Source organism: Vicia villosa, linkage group LG1 (assembly GCF_029867415.1).
Source record: "Vicia villosa cultivar HV-30 ecotype Madison, WI linkage group LG1, Vvil1.0, whole genome shotgun sequence".
NCBI classification, from domain to species: Eukaryota; Viridiplantae; Streptophyta; class Magnoliopsida; order Fabales; family Fabaceae; genus Vicia; species Vicia villosa.
This window is the reverse complement of record NC_081180.1, coordinates 15,553,590-15,576,843: the sequence shown is the minus strand read 5'-3', so window position 1 is coordinate 15,576,843 and position 23,254 is coordinate 15,553,590. Positions and strand designations below refer to the sequence as shown.

The 23,254-nt window shown below is 33.8% G+C and overlaps 2 protein-coding genes and 1 pseudogene across 2 annotated transcripts; 1 reads left to right on the top strand and 2 right to left on the bottom strand.

Moving 5' to 3' along the window:
- Positions 1-5,369: 5,369 nt before the first annotated feature.
- On the top strand, positions 5,370-8,118 carry LOC131629447 (receptor-like kinase TMK3). Its single transcript, XM_058900237.1, has 3 exons — positions 5,370-5,593; positions 5,686-7,060; positions 7,155-8,118. The coding sequence occupies exons 2-3, from the start codon at positions 5,836-5,838 to the stop codon at positions 7,661-7,663; spliced, it is 1,734 nt and encodes a 577-aa protein (XP_058756220.1). The 5' UTR covers positions 5,370-5,593; positions 5,686-5,835; the 3' UTR covers positions 7,664-8,118.
- Positions 8,119-10,972: 2,854 nt separating this feature from the next.
- LOC131601572 (IQ domain-containing protein IQM4-like) lies at positions 10,973-12,090 on the bottom strand (annotated as a pseudogene).
- Positions 12,091-17,420: 5,330 nt separating this feature from the next.
- Positions 17,421-19,636, bottom strand: LOC131629436 (heat shock factor protein HSF30-like). The gene is made up of 2 exons (XM_058900225.1): positions 19,057-19,636; positions 17,421-18,440 (listed from the first exon to the last, which is right to left on the bottom strand). The coding sequence occupies exons 1-2, from the start codon at positions 19,522-19,524 to the stop codon at positions 17,646-17,648; spliced, it is 1,263 nt and encodes a 420-aa protein (XP_058756208.1). The 5' UTR covers positions 19,525-19,636; the 3' UTR covers positions 17,421-17,645.
- Positions 19,637-23,254: the final 3,618 nt, after the last annotated feature.

Genomic DNA, 23,254 nt, shown 5'->3' with positions numbered 1-23,254 from the left:
AACCATGTCAGGGATTCAACTGATGATGTCGAACTATGTGTGAAACATGTCAGGGATTCAAGGCATGAGGTCGAACTATGTGTGAACCATGTCAGGATTCAACCCATGATGTCAACTATGTGTGAACCATGTTAGGGATTCAACTGATGATGTCGAACTATGTGTCTACCATGTCAGAGATTCAACTGATGACGTCGAACTATGTGTGAAACATGTCAGGGATTCAATTGATGATGTCGAACTATGTGTCTACCATGTCAGGGATTCAACTGATGATGTCGAACTATGTGTGAACCATGTCAGGTATTCAACCCATGAAGTCGAACTATGTGTGAACCATGTCGGGGATTCAGCTGATGATGTCGAACTATGTGTCTACCGTGTCAGGGATTCAACTGATGATGTCGAACTATGTGTGAACAATGTCAGGGATTCAACTGATGATGTCGAACTATGTTTGAAACATGTCAGGAATTCAACTGATGATGTCGAACTATGTGTGAAACATGTCAGGGATTCAACTGATGATGTCGAACTTTGTGTCTACCATGTCACGGATTCAACTGATGATGTCGAACTATGTGTCTACCATGTTAGGGATTCAACTGATGATGTCGAACTATGTGTGAACCATGTCAGGGGTTCAACCGATGATGTCGAACTATGAGTGAACCATGTCAGGGATTCAACTGATGATGTCGAACTATGTGTGAACCATGTTAGGTATTTAACCCATGAAGTCGAACTATGTGTGAACCATGTCAGGGATTCAACTGATGATGTCGAACTATGTGTGAAACATGTCAGGGGTTCAACCGATGATGTCTAACTATGTGTGAACCATGTCAGGGATTCAACCCATAATGTCGAACTATGTGTGAACCATGTCAGGGATTCAACCTATGATGTCGAACTATGTGTGAACCATGTCAGGGATTCAACTGATGAAGTCGAACTATGTGTGAAAGATTTTAGGGATTCAACTGATGATGTCGAACTATGTGTGAAATATGTCAAGGATTCAACTGATGATGTCGAACTATGTGTCTACCATGTCAGGGATTCAACTGATGATGTCGAACTATGTGTGAACCATGTCAGGGATTCAACTGATGATGTCGAACTATGTTTGAAACATGTCAGGAATTCAACTGATGATGTCGAACTATGTGTGAACCATGTCAGGGTTTCAACTGATGATGTCGAACTATGTGTCTACCATGTCACGGATTCAACTGATGATGTCGAACCATGTGTCTACCATGTCAGGGATTCAAATGATGATGTCGAACTAAGTGTGAACCATGTCGGGGGTTCAACCGATGATGTCGAACTATGTGTCTACCATGTCAGGGATTCAACCCATGATGTCGAACTATGTGTGAACCATGTCATAGATTCAACTGATGATGTCGAACTATGTGTGAAACATGTCAGGGATTCAACGCATGAGGTCGAACTATGTGTGAACCATGTCAGGGATTCAACCCATGATGTCGAACTATGTGTGAACCATGTTAGGGATTCAACTGATGATGTCGAACTATGTGTGAACCATGTCAGGGATTCAACTGATGATGTCGAACTATGTGTGAACCAAGTCAGGGATTCAACTGATGATGTCGAACTATGTGTCTACCATGTCAGAGATTCAACTGATGATGTCGAACTATGTGTGAAACATGTCAAGGATTCAATTGATGATGTCGAACTATGTGTCTACCATGTCAGGGATTCAACCGATGATGTCGAACTATGTGGGAATCATGTCAGGTATTCAACCCATGAAGTCGAACTATGTGTGAACCATGTCGGGGATTCAGCTGATGATGTCGAACTATGTGTGAAACATGTCAGGGGTTCAACCGATGATGTCTAACTATGTGTGAACCATGTCAGGGATTCAACCCATAATGTCGAACTATGTGTGAACCATGTCAGGGATTCAACCCATGATGTCGAACTATGTGTGAACCATGTCAGGGATTCAACCCATAATGTCGAACTATGTGTGAACCATGTGAGGGATTCAACTGATGATGTCGAACTATGTGTGAACCATGTCAGGGATTCAACTGATGATGTCGAACTATGTGTGAACCATGTCAGGGATTCAACTGATCATGTCGAACTATGTTTGAAACATGTCAGGAATTCAACTGATGATGTCGAACTATGTGTGAACCATGTCAGGGTTTCAACTGATGATGTCGAACTATGTGTCTACCATGTCACGGATTCAACTGATGATGTCGAACTATGTGTCTACCATGTCAGGGATTCAAATGATGATGTCGAACTAAGTGTGAACCATGTCAGGGGTTCAACCGATGATGTCGAACTATGTGTCTACCATGTTAGGGATTCAACCCAAGATGTCGAACTATGTGTGAACCATGTCAGGGATTCAACTGATGTTGTCGAACTATGTGTGAAACTTGTCAGGGATTCAACGCATGAGGTCGAACTATGTGTGAACCATGTCAGGGATTCAACCCATGATGTCGAACTATGTGTGAACCATGTTAGGGATTCAACTGATGATGTTGAACTATGTGTGAACCATGTCAGGGATTCAACTGATGATGTCGAACTATGTGTGAACCATGTCAGGGATTCAACTGATGATGTCGAACTATGTGTCTACCATGTCAGAGATTCAACTGATGATGTCGAACTATGTGTGAAACATGTCAAGGATTCAATTGATGATGTCGAACTATGTGTCTACCATGTCAGGGATTAAACTTATGATGTCGAACTATGTGTGAACCATGTCAGGTATTCAACCCATGAAGTCGAACTATGTGTGAACCATGTCGGGGATTCAACTGATGATGTCGAACTATGTGTGAAACATGTCAGGGGTTCAACCGATGATGTCTAACTATGTGTGAACCATGTCAGGGATTCAACCCATAATGTCAAACTATGTGTGAACCATGTCAGGGATTCAACCCATGATGTCGAACTATGTGTGAACCATGTCAGGGATTCAACTGATGAAGTCGAACTATGTGTGAAAGATGTTAGGGATTCAACTGATGATGTCGAACTATGTGTGAAATATGTCAAGGATTCAACTGATGATGTCGAACTATGTGTCTACCATGTCAGGGATTCAACTGATGATGTCGAAATATGTGTGAACCATGTCAGGGTTTCAACTGATGATGTCGAACTATGTTTGAAACATGTCAGGAATTCAACTGATGATGTCGAACTATGTGTGAACCATGTCAGGGATTCAAATGATGATGTCGAACTATGTTTGAAACATGTCAGGAGTTCAACTGATGATGTCGAATTATGTGCCTACCATGTCACGGATTCAACTGATGATGTCGAACTATGTGTCTACCATGTCAGGGATTCAACTGATGATGTCGAATTATGTATTTGTGACAAATATTATTAAGAAAAAGTAAATAACATGTAATCTTTAAAAAATAAAATAAAATGTTGTTAAAAATATAATTTCATTTTAATAAAAAATAATGAATTTTTTTTAAATTGAGAGTAAATTGATTTTTTAATTAAGAATCATGATTTTTTTTATTGAAATATTTAGCATCATAATTACTTATTTTAGGAATCACATTTTTTAAAATGAAGAATAATTTGAGTTTTTAAAAATAATAAAAAATATATTTTATTTTATGATAAAGTATTATGATTTGATAAACTAAAAATTATTTGTTACCAAAATTGGGAGAGACTATTTTTTAAAATAATCATGGAATTATTAAGTGGTCATTTATAACCATTAAATTAGAATCATGGAGTTATTAAGTGGTCATTTATAACAAGAAAATAATTCAAGAATCATACATTTCTTAAAAAATATTTAGAATAAAGTTTTATTTAAAAATATTATTTTTTAAACATTTATTTTAAATTTATAGAATTGATTAGTGACTTTCTTCTGATTATTTTAGAATAAAGTATTAGTATATAGATATACATTTTAATTTTTTCTATTCACAATTAAATTACTTTATACTCATTATTTATTATAACTTTCTTCTGATCATAATTAATTAAATTATTTTGTAAACATTATTTTATTATTATTATTTCGTACAGTAGTTACATTTTGATATTATTTTGTACTCATTGTTGTAAGTAGCCATTTGATTTGATAAAATTGTTACATTTTTAAATAGATTATGGAGTAATAATAAAATAATATAAAAATAACGAGTGCAAATAATTTAATTCTGATTAAAAGAAAATTATAATTAATAATGAATTTAAAACAATTTAATTGCTAATAGAATAAATTAAATGTATATCTATATATTAAAAGATTATTTCTTTCTCTCAAGCCACTAATTAATTTCATATACTAAAATAAATGTTTAAAAATTAATAGTTTTGAATAAAACTTGATTCTAAATATATTTTAATTTTTTCATGTTTGTTTTAATATACTAATTTAATTTTTTCATGTTTGTTTTAATCAATTTCATTTTGAATTTAAATACAAAATTCTATTTACTTAAATTAAACTATGAGTTTCTAGTAATTAGACTCTATCATTTATTTTAAATAAATAGAATATAATTTAATTTAAATGAAAAAATAAATTTATTTAAAATAAGAAGAAATTATTTTTTATTAAGAATCATGATTATCTTAAAAAATATTTAGAATCATATTTTATTAAAAATAAAAATATTTTTAAGCATTTCTTTTTATCTATATGAAATTTATTAATCCCTTGAGAGAAATAATTTTTTATTAATATATAAATATTATTTTAATTATGCCGTACATATAAGTATATATATAAAATATTTTTGTGAAAGAATATTTTATTAATTATAGAGTGCATAGAATATCTACATATGGAATGGTTTAATTATGTGGGGAAAGTCAATATTTTATCAAGCTACCTTTTAATAGCCATTGAAGTTAAAACAAATCAAAGGTTATAAATGACTGTAATAACTAGTGTAACTCATTGATGTAATTTGATTCCTCCTCATATATATATATATATATATATATATATATATATATATATATATATATATATATATATATATATATATATATATATATATATATATATATATATATATATATATATATATATATATATATATATATATATATATATATATATATATATATATATATATTGTGTATAAATTTATTAATAAATTTTGAAAAAATTGAAATTTTAGAAATTATTTTCCTTTCCCTCTTATATGCTAAAGGTTTCCTACAATTTTTTTCCATTCCCTCTCATTTTCCAAAACTTTCCCTCTTCTATTTTCAGCTTAAACAAAAAAAATTAAATTATATAAAAATAAGAATTTCAGAATTTTATGTACCCCTCTCTAATATTCACTTTCTCTCTAATTTGATATCTTCACATTCTTTCTATTCTATTTTATCTCTCTCAAAGCTCCCTCTCTCTTAATACTACCTTCTCTAAGAATTGCTATGGCTTCTAAGATGATCTGTTACATTTTTTCCCCGATGATTTGTGAATTTGTTTTTTACTCAACAATGACAAATATCAAGATGTTCTTGGACACTTTCAGAAAGATTTTGAAGACTGGGGTGTCCGCGAAGAATTTGGGTAAGTTTTAACCTAGAACCCTAATTCATCTCACATTGGCCTGCAAAATAATTAATTTTTTGGTCTAATAATATTGAGGAACAAAACTATAGGGGCGGAATTTGGTGGTTATGGATCAAGATCCAGATGCTGATTGTGTTAACCCTGAAGAATAGGTAGTGATAATTCATCTATTGTTCTATTTGGTTTAAATTGTAGTATATCACTTGTTTTGCTCATCACTTGCTGATGGGAAAGTTTCGATGATTAATTTGCCGCGTTTTAAGATTAGTGGTAGTTTGAGTCCTTCTGTTGTGAATTTAGGTTCTTTGGTTGATATTAGATTGGAGGGTAATCATATAAATGGTGTTGTGCCTAGTAATTGGACTAGTTTGATGAATCTGAAGTTGTTGGATCTGAGTGATAATGATATTTCTCCTCCTTTGCCGGTTTTTAGAAATGGGTTGAAACCTATGGTTGATGGGAATTCTTTGTTGAATGGTGGTGGAGCGAAAGGTCCTTCCTCTGGGAAAAACAGTACGTCGGGTGGATCGGGGAGTACGAGTGATGATACGAAGGGAGGGTCGGATTCAAGTTCGAGTGATTCGGTTGAAACGAAGAAATCCAAAAGGAAAAACGTGGTTTTGATTGTAGCTCCCATTGCTGGTGTTGCGGCTGCTGCTTTTCTGTTGATTCCGCTTTACGCGTATTGTTTTAGAAGGACAAAGGATGGATTTCAGGCTCCAAGTTCACTTGTGGTTCACCCGAGAGATCCGTCTGATTCGGACAGTGTTGTAAAGATAGCTATTGTTAATAATACCAACGGAAGTGTTTCCACTTTGACAGGGAGCGGGACAGGGAGTAGAAACAGCAGCGCGTTTGGGGAGTCTCATGTCATTGAAGCTGGAAATCTTGTGATATCGGTTCAAGTTCTAAGAAACGTGACGAAGAATTTCGCCCCTGAGAATGAGCTCGGTCGCGGTGGATTTGGAGTTGTTTATAAGGGAGAGTTGGACGACGGGACTAAGATTGCAGTAAAAAGAATGGAAGCAGGTGTGATAACCAATAAAGCCTTGGATGAATTTCAAGCTGAAATCGCAGTTCTGTCGAAAGTTCGACATCGACATCTAGTGGCCCTTATAGGTTATTCCATCGAAGGTAACGAGAGGATTCTAGTGTATGAGTATATGCCACAAGGCGCTCTCAGTCAGCATCTTTTCCATTGGAAAAGCCTCGGACTCGAGCCTCTCTCGTGGAAGAGGAGACTCAACATTGCCTTGGATGTTGCTAGAGGAATGGAGTATCTTCATACTCTGGCTCAACAGAGCTTCATTCACAGGGATCTTAAGTCCTCAAATATTTTACTCGCTGATGATTTTAGAGCTAAAGTCTTGGATTTCGGATTGGTAAAACTCGCACCTAATGGCGAAAAATCTGTAGTGACTAAACTTGCTGGGACTTTTGGATACTTGGCTCCTGAATATGCAGGTGATTATTTTTTTCAGGTTTTTTTATACATTTCAAGAAAACCGATAAATTTTATTACTAATCCTCAGTTTTTTTGTTATATATATATATTCAGTGACAGGAAAAATCACAACCAAAGTAGATGTTTTCAGTTTCGGCGTCGTGTTAATGGAGCTGTTGTCTGGATTGATGGCACTCGACGAGGATAGACCCGAGGAAAGCCAATACTTAGCAGCATGGTTCTGGAATATAAAATCCGATAAGAATAAACTAATGGCTGCAATTGACCCAACTCTCGAAATAACCGACGAAACATTCGAGAGCGTCTCAATTATCGCAGAGCTAGCCGGCCACTGCACAGCTAAAGAACCAAACCAAAGGCCAGAAATGGGCCATGCTGTCAACGTCCTCGCACCACTCGTTGAAAAATGGAAACCGTTTGACGACGACCCCGACGAGTATTCCGGCATCGACTATAGTCTTCCACTTAACCAAATGGTGAAGGGTTGGCAGGAGGCGGAAGGAAAAGACACAAGTTATATGGACTTAGAAGACAGTAAGAGTAGTATCCCCGCGAGACCTACTGGATTTGCGGATTCTTTTACTTCGGCGGATGGCCGGTGAAACAAATGGTTGCTTGTCGCTTTGTTGAATGTTGCTATTTTATTTATTTACTTTTTTTTAATCTTTTCTTAGGTGTAGATAGCATGCTATGATGCTCTTTCTGTCTAAAAAAGATTTTTTCTTTACCCACCTCCCTATGGGGGGTCACCCCCAGCGAAAAACCCAAACTACCCCTGCTTCGGAAATGAACTTCCGAAGCGCTTTTTTTTTAAAAAAATTTCCTTTATTCGGAAGTTCATCTCCGAAAACACCTCATGGGGGGTGCGTTCGGAGATGAACATCCGAAAACACCTCATGGGGGGTGAATTCGGAAGCTCATTTCCGAATTATGCTGTGTTTTTTTTTTATGTTTTTTCTTAAACAGTCTCGCATTTTAATTAAACGCAAACGCCAAATAAAATATGCGACATATAATTTGGTTGCCATTTTTTTTCAATCACATCCGAATCATTTTCCATCTTTACTCTTTTTCTATACTCACACATTTTATTTCTGTTCTCTTTGAGTTCGGCCCTGATCTTCATCGAGAGCCTTACTGCCGAAGTTACGAATTGGGAAGGAAAATTCAAGTTCGTGCTAATCATTTTCAGTTACGGTCAATTGGGAAGATAAAAGTGGTGTAGATCCTTATCAGCCACTCGCAACTGAATATGATTAGCACAAACTTGAATTTCCCTGTCTGATTCGTGCTGGTTGGTTGCCATTTTTTTTCAATCACATCCGAATCATTCTCCATCTTTACTCTTTTTCTATACTCACACATTTTATTTCTGTTCTCTTTGAGTTCGGCTCTGATCTTCATCGAGAGCCTTACTGCCGAAGTTACAAATTGGGAAGGAAAATTCAAGTTCGTGCTAATCATTTTCAGTTACGGTCAATTGGGAAGATAAAAGTGGTGTAGATCCTTATCAGCCACCGCAACTGAATATGATTAGCACAAACTTGAATTTCCCTATCTGATTCGTGCTGGTTGGTTGCCTGACATGTTCCTGTAAACAATTGAAATCGATTAATATGCGAGACAAAATAAAAAACAAAAAAATTTGAACTTCTGATACATTTCGGAAGTTCATTTCCGAAAACTGGGATGAAGGTGTTTTCGGAAATGAACTTCCGAAACACCCCTTCGCAGAACTTCTCTGCAGCCTCCAATGGCAGACCCCTAAACCAAACATCAAACTTATTTCTACACATTCTAAACATCCTAAATATCAGTATAAACCTAACCTAATACAATTTTTGCTATTTGTAAACACCCTAATATACATTTTAATCATAGATCTAAAAATCAAAATGCTTACCAATTGAATGGATTGGAGGACTTTTGAATGTAATAGAGCAAGTAGATGGAGGCTTTGAGGTAGCTTGGAACTGGTTTGCACAAAAATCTCTTGGGGTGTGAGTTTGGAAGAAGTTTAGGGTAAATGATTTGGGGGAGGGGGCTGTTTTGCTTAATCTGAAAAACGCAGAATATTTCGGAAATGAACTTCCGAAATGGTGTTTTCGGAAGTGTATTTCCGAAATAAGTCAAATTTTTAAAAAAAAAAGACGCTTTCGGAGATGCATCTCCGAAAACACCTTTTCCTTGCATTTCGGAAGTTCATTTCCGAAGTCAGGGGTATTCTGGGTTTTTCACCAGAGGTGAGCTAGAAGGTTGGGAGGTGGCCAAAGAATTTTCCCTAAAAAAATGCTAAGGCAAAATGTGAGAATGCTTGTAATTTCTACTATGTGTTACATTGAAGTGTTAATGGTTGTAGATAGTGGAGAAACAATCAATGAGAATGCTTGTAATTTGTTCATTCATTTATAAGTGTTTCAATGTTTTGTTGGTGAATGCACAACATACAGCATTGTAAATGTCATTTCTGCATTTATAAGGTTCATGAAAATGTTGTCTTGTTGGTGAATGAACTAGGTCCCCAAGTATACAGTTACAATGTCACATCTGTGTGCTGGAAAATAGAGACAACAAAAATTATATTTGTTATATTATTATTATTATTATTATTATTATTATTATTATTATTATTATTATTATTATTATTATTATTATTATTATTATTATTATTATTATTATTATTATTATTATTATTATTATTATTATTATTATTATTATTTATTATTATTATTATTATTATTATTATTATTATTATTATAGAATTGGGTCCAAATCGGTGAGTGTGTAAAAGTATTTAATAGAAATGACCAATCCTTAAAATACAATAAATTGAAGGCTCGTGCTTAGCTGTTGGTGGTTCAAAATAAAAAAATTAGATACATTGAATATCAATTATTTCATTGGTTTTACTAAGAAAAAAGTTATTTAAACACTTAAGTTTTATACATTATGTTTGAAAAATATTTTTTAGATTCGTATTCTGTTTTGTTTGATTACCAAAATATCTTGAATACTAGTATTAAACATCATTATACTCACTGAAAAATATCACAGTTTTTCCGTATTTGAAAAAAAACACACTTTTTCTTATAATTAAATTAAAATTAAAATAATATTAATCTAAAAATTAAATACTATATGTTTTTTTGACCGAATTAAATACTATCTTAAATAGAAATTAACAATTATTTATTGTAATCTTATTATGAGTGAATTAATATGTTTAAAAACATATAAATATAATAAATTGATTTAAAATATTATTAATAAATATGTAAAAAAAAAAGCGAAATATATTTGTAAGAGAAATAGGTGGAATTAATTATTGTTAATAGCATAATAAATATAGGTCAAATTATTTCTTATTTATTTATTTATTTAATAGTAATAAATATATGTCTCATATTTAATTATGTTTATTTAATTATGTTTATGACCACAAATATTTGACATGTATTTAATTACTAATTAAAGGCTGCAGAAAAAAAATAAGAATGAAGAAGTACAGTGGTAGAAAATGAAGAAGAAAAGAGAAGATGTGAGAGATGGAGAGAGAGGAGAATGTGTAAGGGAGGGTAGTGATATTGTGTGTGATAGTGCATTGGTTGATAGTGTAGACACCTAATCTAATTCTAATCTAATGGTCCTTATTCATTTGAGCCCAAAAAAAAAATAAAAAATTAGTCTCTCACATGAGAGACCTATGAGGGTCTCCCACCTTAGACGGCGCCGCAAAGTATAACTCATAATCTAAGTTTTGTATTTAAGTTTCTTTGAATTTCACTTTAATAAATGTCAAGTCAAATCTCAATCATCTAATTTGGTGCTTCTTGAAAGATTCTTAGATGCAAGTGGATTATATCATTTTCATAATCTTCATATGGAATTCTTATGCTATTATGTCTCCTGAAAATCCAAGTACATATTCCAATATTACTTCACTTTAGAATTTTAGACTAAGTGATGACTATTTTTTACGTGCAAGTATATACAGCTAAATTTAATAGCAAGTGTTTGAGTAAAAATATATATCCGACAAAGATTGTATTAATTAAGTTTAATGATTCTTAAATAAGAAATTATGAAAAGAACATGAACAGAGATAATAAAAATAATTTAAACTCAACTTAGAAGTAAAGGTTTTGATAGAGTGTCTAATGATCGATTTAATGATTTTATATAATTTATGAATATGATAAAATATATCGTGATAAATAAATAGTGTATGCATATAACGTCAAAATGTACATTAATTCATTATAGAACTTATTAATCATGACAATATCATAAATAGATTTATTTTAAGTGGTTCTGATTACCTTTACTTACCTTTACATACCTTTAAAGCCTTAGTTCTTGATGCCTAAAGTGATTAAGTCGACAAAGTATTCCTATTTATTTTTTAACCTCATTTGTTCACAAAATCTATTTATTAGAAAAATCAAACAAATATTTATTCCTAAGATGATAAGAAAAAAATAAATGCATAACAAAATGAGAGTCCCTCGCTTCGAAAATGGATTTTGCATAAAGTGGTGGGACTCACACATGTTTCAACCAATAAGAAAGCAAGTGTTAGAGAGTGTTGAAAATAGAGTATTGCTAGCATTTCTCTAACAAAATATGTCACAATCACCCATTCTTTCTACACAAAAGATTACTTTGTCTGCTTCCATTCTTCAATGTTCTTCTAGTACGGTAACCCGTATTCCTTTGGAATTTTAGTTGCAACAGCTTGAACTTGTTTAGATTCCTCAACATCAACAAACGAAACAGATCCTCTTCTAAGAGCAGCAAACTCCGATGCCTTCCACCATAACTCTTCCAATATAGCTGCACAATCTGCAAGGTTTTTTCTTGTTTGGTAACTCTTGTAAACCTTTTGAATTTTAATTGCAGCAGCATCAAGCTCCGGGTCTTGTTTATGCAGAGACAGCACTGGAAGAATAGTGTTTGATGAATCCATGTTTTAGTTTGAATGAAGATATGAGATATAGTAAAAATATTTGAAGTGAGAGTAGCAGAAAGAAAGGGATTAAGATGGTTTTTTCATAGTGGTTTTTGTATTGTTTATATATAGACTTTATTTGCTCCGTCACTGCATGCGTAGCTTCAAATACGTATGGTTGAAGCAGCCTTTGAATTTCGAATTAAGAATCAATTTCAATCAGCATACTATTGAATAGGATAAATAAAGGTTCCAATTCCACCTTATAACAAGTAGTTTAATGAATTCAAAGCTTGGTTGTTTGAATTATATTTTTCAGTATGGTTGGACTTGGAAAGTTCCCTCTTGTGAATAAAGGTTGTGTGTTTGCATGGTTTTCTTTTTCTATGGTGATTAGCTATAAAATCTACAAATGGGGTGAGTCAACGTAGATAGGAGGCTTGATGATACTCTCATCTTGTGATTGATATGTCAATAACACACCAAATTAAGTTAAATAAAATACTATTAATTTTAGATGAATTTTTCTTATAAAATTGGAAGGATAAATATCATGATGAAACTTTACTCACACATGTATGAATGCAAACGAGTTTAGGTGTGTTTAATAAATAAAAAGTGAATGATCTCTCAAAACTTTAAGGATTGAGATATTTAAAGACCTATCTCATGGACCAAATTGTGGATGAAGAACCGGTTTCATTCCAAGTGTTTGGCTAGATCGTGGTCATAGGAGACTTGTTTCTTCCCTATTAATAGGAGGAGACGTTTCTTCCTTTGAGAGATGACAGTAAAGGCTCTTTTAGGAATTCTTGATCTGTCACGCACTAATGACATTGTAACTCAATAACTTCAATTCGGTTTGGGCGCCATGGACTCGTCGTGTCACACCCGCCTAATTTGCTCTCTAACCTCCTACAACATTCTTGAGCTAATTGAGTTATGAGTCAGTTTCTTCCACAGTCTAATCAAAGTGATATCAATTATAGTCCGTCAAACACAAGAGCTGGGAAGGGCGAAGTGATTTAAGTTAGGTCAAAGATAATCTTTTTCTGGGTGAGAATTGGATAAGCGAGTCTCTTGGGAAAGGCTTGGAAGGAGATTTCATCAAACGTGGGATGAATGTGAAGCATTTAATGCTTTGTTATGATGAGTTTCGTCAAGAGTGTTTTTGGAAGTATTATGGCTAAAAAAAACACACACACTTAAAAATATTTTTGAAGCATCTCTCATTTAATTTAAATCACCAAAAAAATTTAGAGTCTAGCTAGTTGATTAGACATTTGTCATAATCGATTAGATAGGGAGAAATTTAGTCTATAATCGATTATGATAGTGTCTTAACGATCGGTAACGACTCTCTATCAAAACCTTCTAATTTGGGAAGCAATAATCGATTATTACAAGTACCTAATATATTAGCTAATCAATTAGGTCATTTATTTTATCCATGAATTATTTCCTAAAATACAATATTTTTCCTATAAATAGAGTGTTTCACTTTCATTTCAAATCAACCAAAAAATGTGAGATACCAAACTTTTCCTCTCTCTCATTCTCTCTCTAAATTATTTCTTTTCCTCTCACATATTTTTAATCATAGTGCTTTGAGAGTGTTTTTGAGTTTAGTGAGGAAATTGTTCTAGGTGATGGCTTTGATGTAAATTTACCAAGAGTAATTTTATCTTCTAGGTGATGGCTCAATTTGGTTCGAAGGATAGCCAACTCAAAATTCTATCTTTGTTCGAGATCAGTCTATGAAAAGTATTAATTTGGCTTAGACACTAACTGCTTGAAGCTCTATTTGTTGTTTGGCATGAAGACTAACCGCTTTATTCCTCAATTCATTGTTTGGTTAAGTTAGCTTGAAACTTCATTTCCTTGTATAATGGAGTTCATGGGCTTAACCTTCTAAAAGCTCTCATGCATTATTGAGTACTCTCAAGATCAGTTCATTGGGAGAGGAGTTGGTCATTTATTTAAGATCAAACATATATAAATCAATGGTGTTGTCTCTCTTCCCTTAATTCTTTTACTTTCCGCTTATTTTCTTTATCTTGATTTTCCGCTGCACATCAAAAAAAAATTAGAAATTTTTTTCAAACTCTAATTGGAAAATGATTGTGTTTTAAATTATCGTTTTTAAAACCTCCAAAATTCACCCCCCCTCTTGTGTATAGAATCACATGTTTAACAATCAGGATCGTGGATGCTCTTCTACCCACTAGCAGGCGCAAACCTACTATCTGGTAATAATGTCCTACTCGGCCTAGGTGTTTGGCTCCATAAATAGGCAATTCTCAATTTCTCTTCCCACTTTCTTCATACACACTCTGCTTTATTCTAAGGAGCTCTTCTTCTTAGAGTTCAACGATACCATCATCATCAAGCCACATAGTCAAGAATTGAATCTTTTCTTCTTGCTTATCTTCTCGCTTTTTAGGAATGGTTATTATAAGGGAGTTATATCAAAATAACAACATCATATAGCCTTCTATTAGTGAGGGAGTTGTAGAGATGTGGAGAAATTGTGTAAAGAATGTGAGAAGGTTGCATGGGTAGGTTGATTAGGACATTGTAGAATTAGGAAAGTTTGGTAGTTACGATAGTAATTCTAATTCTAGTAGTAATAGTGATCCCATTTTACCCTATTCTTTTCCATGTTAGACAAGCTCACTAATGGTGGCCTATTCTTCAAAAAGTTTGGGAGTTCAAGATTTTTAAACCCTTTATATAGGTTAGGAGAATGTGATTTGCTTCCACAAGAGCATAAATCTGTCAACTCCAGCAGTGAAAGAGACTTTATAATAGAACCATATTCTAAAGATGAGAGGGTTAACATGGCGGTTTGTGTTAAATATAAGGACGAGTTCTTCAATATAAAATATGTGTGTTATCTATGACTTGGGGGATCTAAAAAAAATTGAAAATTTTAAATTTTTAGCTCTTGAAATTTTGTTGAAAATAAGTTATATTGGATATTTATTATTATTTATTTAATAAAAAAAACTGGTCGCACAAGCATTAAAATATAAAAATATAACGTCATTCTTCATAAATAAAAACAAAACTTAATCACACCCCTAACTTAAAGTAAGGACAGTGTATTCACTGGCTAGAATGAATGACCATGTCAGGACCCTACTTAAAAGAAAAAAAAAATAAACTTAATTAATCAAATTTTAGGTTGGTTGGTTAAAAATATAATACTAGTTAGGTTAACAGCCTATTGTTTTTCCTTGTCTAGATATTTTCTATTTCATTCCTTTTTTTCATAGATTTGCTCTCCTTTGCTTTCTCACTCAACATACTTGACTCATCCATAGAAATTTCTTCCCGTAGAAACAACGGGAGGTTTCCTCCTTTTGACCTTTAGATTTTAGATTTGCTCTCCTCCTTCTTCACCTTGTGATACTTGCCCCATATATTGGGATCAGGCTTCATATTGTCGGACTTGAGGGCCAGTGTAAGTGAGATGTCGTGAGTGAGAAAGCCTTTGTACCTTATCTATTTTTGGAGAGTGTTGAGCAGTGTGAAGTTCTCAATGGGTCTTCCATTGCGTGTGAAGGACGTCTGATCTTTTACAAGAGAGGTCTAGTGACTCTTGCGTGATTGATGCAATACATCAAGAACGTCGGATATAAATTCAATGGTGTACCTCTCATTTTTTCTACATTACTCTCCTTGCCCCTTGATATAGCATTTGGCTCAAGCCGTGATTTCTTCCAAAAAAAGTCGTCGGCTTCTAGACAAGGGACTCATTGAAATGTCTGATCCTCAAACTTTTTTGGAACGCCCCTACGAACATTTCTTAATTTGGAAGTCTGACTTGGACAGCCTCTTCATTAAAATGGACGAGATACTCCCTCAATGACTTAGATGACTCTTGGAAGATGTCGAAGAGGCTTGTGGTTGATACCTTCACTGATTGTTTGGAGAACATTGGTGCATTAATTTCTTCACAAGGTCCTAGTAACTAGTGATCGATAAGCCTGATAAGTTCTTGTATAATCTAAATGCGAAGTCCTTAAAAGTAATAGGGAGTAGCTTTTACTTCAAGGAGTATTTGATGCTAATAATAGTCATATGAGTATTGATGAAGGTGAGATGCTCTTGAGGGCCACTCCTTCCGTCAAAATTTGTCAGTGAAGGGAGTTTGAAATGTTTTGGTAGGAAGACCCCTCAAATTTCTTCGAAAAGAGGTTAAAGGTCCACAATTTTGATTTCCACATATGGATCGACCTCCGGATGGCAATGCTAAAGACTAACGACGTTGTTCTCTAAAGTTTGATTGTGGCGGTGTAATTCCATATTAGTGGTCATTTATCTGAACTGCTACCGACTGATGTGGTGTCTCATGTATGTAGCATCTTGAAGATGGTGGTTGAGACAGTTACTAAAATAATTAGAGGTGTGGACTAGTTTAGCTTTACCTTAACCTCACGGTAGACGTCAATTGTACATGCTAAAAATACGATAGTAAGAAAAGTAGAATTTGCTCACATTGTGATTATGAGAGACCCTGTATTTTCTCCCTGGAATTGTGTCTTTCATCCATTGACCTAAGAGAATAGGGTATTTATAGAGATTTCATAGGTTTAACTATGAGTGATTTTCATAATTCCATCATTAAGAGAAGACTCATTCCCCCAAATTGTAAAAAGACGATTTTCCTCCTTCATTAACATCCTTCCACCATTATTCCACGTGTGATAAGTCCACCATTATTCCACATGTGATAAGTGAGGCAGATTATGGGGGACTTCTAAGTCCGGTAGGAAATACCCTTCAGGCAACCACATACCTTCGGAACCCAGGCCTATTTCGGACAATTAACCCACTCAGACTTCTAGGCCTATTTCGGACAATTAACCCACTCACACTTCTAAGTCCCTTCTTACGATTTTGACAAAGGCTATTTTGTCATTGATGATCCCTTATTCATGCCCAAATAAATCATTTCCATCCATAATATCTCAATATCTCGCAAACTCAAACTTTATCAAAAACTTGGTCGTATATAGAGATGTTCACGACAACCGTGCAGTCCATGCTCTACCTAAACAGAACATATGGCTGAATATCAGAACACGCAGTGCAATGTGTAAAATCTTACTCATGGGGATCGCAAGACAACAAGAATTCATGCACTATTCTTTTAGATGCTTCGCGACAGCAAAGTCAGAACAGAGTAACTAAGAGCATCACTTATCCATATGCACTAATATAATGTCAAAATTGAAGATTCTTTTTGTTACATTCCCCTACTCAATATTATTCTCTTCAATGTCTAAATTGATGTCATGTTCAATTGTAACTTCTTTTACTTTATTATTTTAGTATCTTTTTATTTTAGCATCTTTCATCAGTTACCATCAAGGTGCATATACCTCTATTGAAAACACGCCAGAAAACAGAAACTGCAAAGTATATATTTTTCTATATTACATTTACAACTCACACTAGTTACCATTACTGTACATTACATTTACAACTTACACACTATTTACAATCACTACACATTATAAGAAGTTTGTTTAGCCACCTAAAAACATGCTAATATATATGACTTCAAGCAAGTAAACTATAAGAACACTAAAGTAAGGTTCGACCCAAGTTGAACCATTTGAAAACATTCAACTAGTTTGTCCAATCAAACCATTAGCAGATCCACCCCAATCCACAGGTTTACTAATCAAATCCTCTAACTCAAGATAGATATTAGAGTCATTCACATCCATTTCTTCATCAACAACAGAATTTTCACTCAATAGTTTCTCTGACATATCTTGATAAGCAGAAGAAACATCTTGTACATTTTGTCTAGAATCGCCACAAGCCCTCATTTCATGTAAAGAGCTAGCAAATCCATTCTGCAATGGATCCGAAACCGGTGCTTCCATTCTACCAATGTTCATGTTCACATTTTCAGTAAAAAGTCCATTCAAATCAGTTTGCAAAGTAGCAAACTGTTCACCACCTTGAGACCTATAATCAACACCAATACCTTGTGTTCCAAGTAATCTAGGCCTTTTAACCATATCTATACTACCATCAACCTCTTTTTTCCGCTTCATCTTTTGAATTAACTGATCCATAAACACCGGCTTTCTAGCCATTTTGGTGAGGAAATATATCATCTGATATTGCTTCATCTCGGCACGACGAACTCGCTCATTAACATTTGTGAGCTGAATATTTGAATTCTCTTGTTGCTGCCTTAGCCTCAGAATTTCCAATTTTAACATGTTCTGATCCTTTTTCAGTTTCTCCACTTCAGATTCAACACCAGGTGTCATCAAATTGAATCCTCCTTGATGTAGCTTGTTGTACTTACTTCTCCTTCTTATGGTCTTCAACAAATGCTTCTTCCCTCCTTGAAATCCTTCATTCGCAAACTCCCAACGGTCTGAATCAATCTTCCTAAACCCCTGCTTGTGCATAAATTCATAAAGTTCAATTCATGAAAATTGTAAAATTCTAAAAAAATTACTTCAAACCTAAATCAATTCTAGTAAAAACAATAATCCTATTGCTAGGTTGGACGAACTTTTCAGAATTCAGAGTTTCAGAAGTCAATATTGCTAGGTTGGACAGACTTTTCAGAGTTCAGAGTTAAAACTCTGATATGAGTTTATAATGATTATCACCTAACAATACTGCCACAAACCGGTAATATGGCTAGGTTTATTACCTAGGTTGAACGTCATCCTCAAAGTTGAAACTCTAACATCAGTTTCTAATGGTTATCACCAAGCAATACTGCCACAAACCGCTAGTATTACTAGATATTGTTAGGTTGGACGTCATCCTCGAAATTGGAACTCTGATATTCAGAATTATATATGAGTTTCAAGTATCAGTTTCTAATGGTTATCACCAAGCAATACTGCCACAAACGGGCAGTATTGCTAGGTATTGCTAAGTTGAACGTCATCCTCAAAATTGAAACTCTGGTATTCAGAATTATATGAGTTTCTAACGATTATTATCACTTCGTCTTCCAAAAATATAAAAATATGAAAATTGTTAGAATATTTTACTTACATAGGTATTGAGCTGGCGAATGAAGCTAGAGAAATTATTGTGCTTAAAATACTTAGGAAGAAGAACTTTGGAGAATTCATGATAATCCCAAACAATGAAACTATCACGAGAACCGCTCCACGAAACAATCGGATCAGTTTCGGGATCCTCCACCATTTCATACGTCTTCTTAAGAAACGGCGGTGGACCAACCTCATGCAACCCGGCCATTGGTTTCGGGAACTCCATCGAAGACGAAGTGTTAGCACCGTCGTCTTCAGCAACCTCTTCTTTGATGTGAATAGCGTGAGAGGCTGTAGCACCTTCTTCTTCGGTCACTACCGAGTCTTTTCTTTCGCTTAAAACGTCGTCGTAACAAGGTGAAGTTGAACCGGCACTGTCGTCGAATAACTCTGCTTTTACTGATGGGATTAGGTTGGAACTGACGCCACCGATTTCACCGCCGCATCCACCGTGAGCCACCGCCATTTTTGTTTGTTTATTTATTTTTGAGGAGTTCGGTGTTGCTCTGCTTTGCCGCTTGAGGGTCTGTGTGTGTGATGATGTAGTCGTAGAGATGTTAATGTCTTTGGGGGAAAGTGTTACACGTTAACGTTCGTTGCTATTTATAGATGATTAATAAATGTTATTTAATTAAGAAGGAATTCTTTGTTAAATTACTTTAAAATTTAATTTAATTTAAAATAATTATGTATTAAAACTATTATTTAAATAAATTGAACGTAAATATATTTTAAACATAAATATTTATTGCGAGAACCATTTTATTTTTAAATATTAATTTATTTTTAATATTTAAATAATTTTATTTAAAAAAATATATAATTATGTGATAAGCGAGTATGTGACGACTTGTTGATATCTATTCAGCAAAATTAGAATGGACAAACGAATATAATTAAGAATGTAGACTTAATACTTTAATCCACTTTGCGAGCACATAAGAAGATACGCATTTAAAAGTTTAATCGCTTATATAAAAGTCTGGATAAAACAGACATGTCCAACAAATTAGATTCGTTGTGTCATTTATAACTACAACAATTAAATTTTAGCTCATTAAATAAGTTCAGCTACATAAATCAGTTTCTATCTCAAAAAAATTATTCAAAATCATGTTTTAAATTTTTTTTAAAATTTTGTATTGGTTTCTAAATTTTCATACACATTTAGTTACTTCTCTTCATTTTACCTATTTTATTTATTACATAATTTATATGATTTTACACTGTAGAGTTTCACTAATATTTTCATCTTTAGTTTTATCACACATTTAACATAACATTCAATATTAATAATAAGAATGTTGTATGGAAAATATGATAAAATTATTAAATATTTATATAAAAAAAGTTTAAAATCACTTATATAAAAGTTTTATAAAAATATATAAAAAATTATTTTAAAAATCTACAACAAACCGTTCAAAAAGATTTAAATATTAGCAAAAGTTTTATTTTTAATCTTGACTAAGTGACAAAAGATATAGAACAACAAAAAGATGCTAGTGCTAGAGTATAAGAGGTAGACTGACATAGCAGAGCAGGGGACAACAAAACTCATCTTTGCACCGGTCAATTTTTCGGTATTATCAGACCAATAGCCACGTTTCATTTTTTCTCTTTTGTTGTAACTTTGTATGGATATCGTATCATTTTTCTCAACCATATATTTAGTACGTGTAACATCGAACATGAGATTATGACACGTGAGTTTTTATTTTCTTTCTTTTCTGGTCAAAGGCAAACGGATAGCATCCACGTGGCAGGAGGGTACAGTAATGAAATTGTCTTTCTCTTGTAAACTAGTGTCTTACCCGGGCGTTCGCACGGGTACCCGTCTGTCTCGCGCATTGGATTTTAGGGCACTTTAATAAAATAGGGAAAATGTATATATATATATATATATATATATGTGTGTAAGTTCATATAATAAGATAAAATATTTTAAATAGGTTAAAAATACCTGTTGGACCTTATAGTTGGTTAATATATCTAAGTTAATAGGACATTAAAGTTTATTGGGCCTTAGAATTCTAGCCTTGGTGCAGAAAACCTATTTTTATTGTTAGACCTAATTTGTTAATAGGCCCACAAAAGAATCCTATTATTGGTATTGTTACATAACGATGACATTTAAAATGAAAGTAACGTTGGATTCATAACTCTTCAACGTGTTGGCAATCAAAGAGTCTGTCTTTGGCATTGTTGGTGTAAGAAACGCAGGGTTGGGTGATAAGTGTGAAGAACAAAATGTCGCAGCCAAGAAGGTATGTGCATTTGTTACTGTTTATGTTGTTTGCAGAGTTTATCATAAGATATTCATCCATTTAGAGGTCGCAATGTTGTTTTGATTCCAGTTCACCCGATCGGTTGGAGTTGCAAACTCCATGGAAGCGGCTCACAGTTGAGAGGATACTGAGTGGGTCACATGAGAATGATGATGTTATGGAGGAATGGAAGAAACAACATGAAAGATTGAATCGTGTCGATGATGCCGGTAAAGTTTCTGTAGAGGCTGCCAGGATTGTTGAAAATAAAGGGTAATCTTATAGTTTAATTTTGTTTTTTTGTATTGAATTCCATTTAACCTCCACAAAATTGAATGTGTTTCCGGAATAATGAGTTACAACTTAGTGTAATAAATAGTTTGTATGTTATTGTGTTGAAGGGATGATGGAGATGGGAATGAATACATAATGATATCTTCTGATAGTGAGAGGTAAAGTTTATTTATAAGTGATAGGGAATATATTATAGTTATAGGTATATTGATGCTGTTGTGTTTGCATTGTGCTGTAAATGTGGTCTTAATTTCAGGGAAATGAGTCCTGTACAGGAAGAGTTCGAAGAAGCGTACTGGACTCGTGAAGTTCATGATGTAAAGAAGTTTTGCTCAAATGTTATGGTAAGCAGTGTTCAAAGTCTATAGTTGTTGGCACACTGGTGTTATACAGAGATGTAATGTAACTGATATTGTATGTCAATGAGTGCAGCATATTCCTGCAGAAATAGTAGAGAAATGTGGGCTTGCTGGAATGTCAGAGATTACCCTCAATGATGTGGACAACGGGTACCCATATGAGTGCAATGTGAAGAAGAGGCCAAAAAAATGAAACATATTTGTATGGAGAATGGTTTGACTATGTAAGGGCAGCGGAATTGAAAGAAGGTGATAAAGTGCACTTTGTGATTTATTACCCGCCAGTGTTAGATATTATGGTAACAGTGGAGCGTAGTGGTGATCGTTGATAGAGCTGTTGGTTAGGCAATGTTTATGGTTTTTTTTTTTTGTAATGGTGGATGTGAACCAAGATTAACAATTATGGCACTATGTATGGTTTTAAATTAAATATTATCAATTTTGGTTGTAAGTTTCATGGAATGAGCCAAATCTGCCATGGTTTTTATGCAAAATTGATTACCATTCTGTTTTAAAATTAAGTATTGTTTATTATAAGTATTGAACAGGATATCTATCAAACTTGATCAGAATAGGGTACCTAATTTCATTATTGTTGGTATAAGTTGGGGTATGGCTCCTGTAAATGGTAGGCTATTAAATCTAATAGGTAAACACACAACAATGGACATATGAATAGTTGAAAATTCAATTTAATAGTATATGTTAAAGAGTAGTACGATAATATTAAATGGTTATAAAATAGTTGTAATGTGTTATATTATATTGGGATGTGAAAGATCAATTGGGTTATGGGCAGTTAATGTTTTTCGTGAGGAATATAAATAAAACGAAAACTGTTTTGAAGTGATGTAAATGCAAAGAAGACTAATTGAACAATTGCATTGAATTCTATTGGACGGTGGAAAAGTTGCAGGTATGTGAAGAGTCCATTTAGAGTGTTATATAAGTAATGTGTAGGAAGTTTGAAAGCACTAAAAACTGAAGCATTCATCATTACTCTGGAACCAACAGGGTAAGCTGCGAATTTCTGAAAAGATGGAAGGAAGAGTTGATCAAGCAATGAGAGGTAAAGGTAAACATATCATTTGAAAGTTTGCTCTGTTACATTTTGAATTTAAAAGTTATATATGGTTGCATGCAGGCGAAGAAAACTCGGTGAACCAAATGGCTGTGGGGAAAGCTGTCATTTCTGATAACTCTGTGTATGTTTGAATTAGCTTATGTTGAGTATACGTTTTATGCTTGAATTTAGAATGTTTGATAACACATTTAT

Excerpts from the sequence above, each read along its gene's own strand:
- LOC131629447 (XM_058900237.1), top strand. The coding sequence starts at position 5,836 with ATGATTAATTTGCCGCGTTTTAAGATTAGTGGTAGTTTGAGTCCTTCT. Across the intron at positions 7,061-7,154 it reads CTTGGCTCCTGAATATGCAG|TGACAGGAAAAATCACAACC; the intron begins GTGATTATTTTT and ends ATATATATTCAG.
- LOC131629436 (XM_058900225.1), bottom strand. The coding sequence starts at position 19,524 with ATGGCGGTGGCTCACGGTGGATGCGGCGGTGAAATCGGTGGCGTCAGT. Across the intron at positions 18,441-19,056 it reads TTCGCCAGCTCAATACCTAT|GGGTTTAGGAAGATTGATTC; the intron begins GTAAGTAAAATA and ends ATGCACAAGCAG.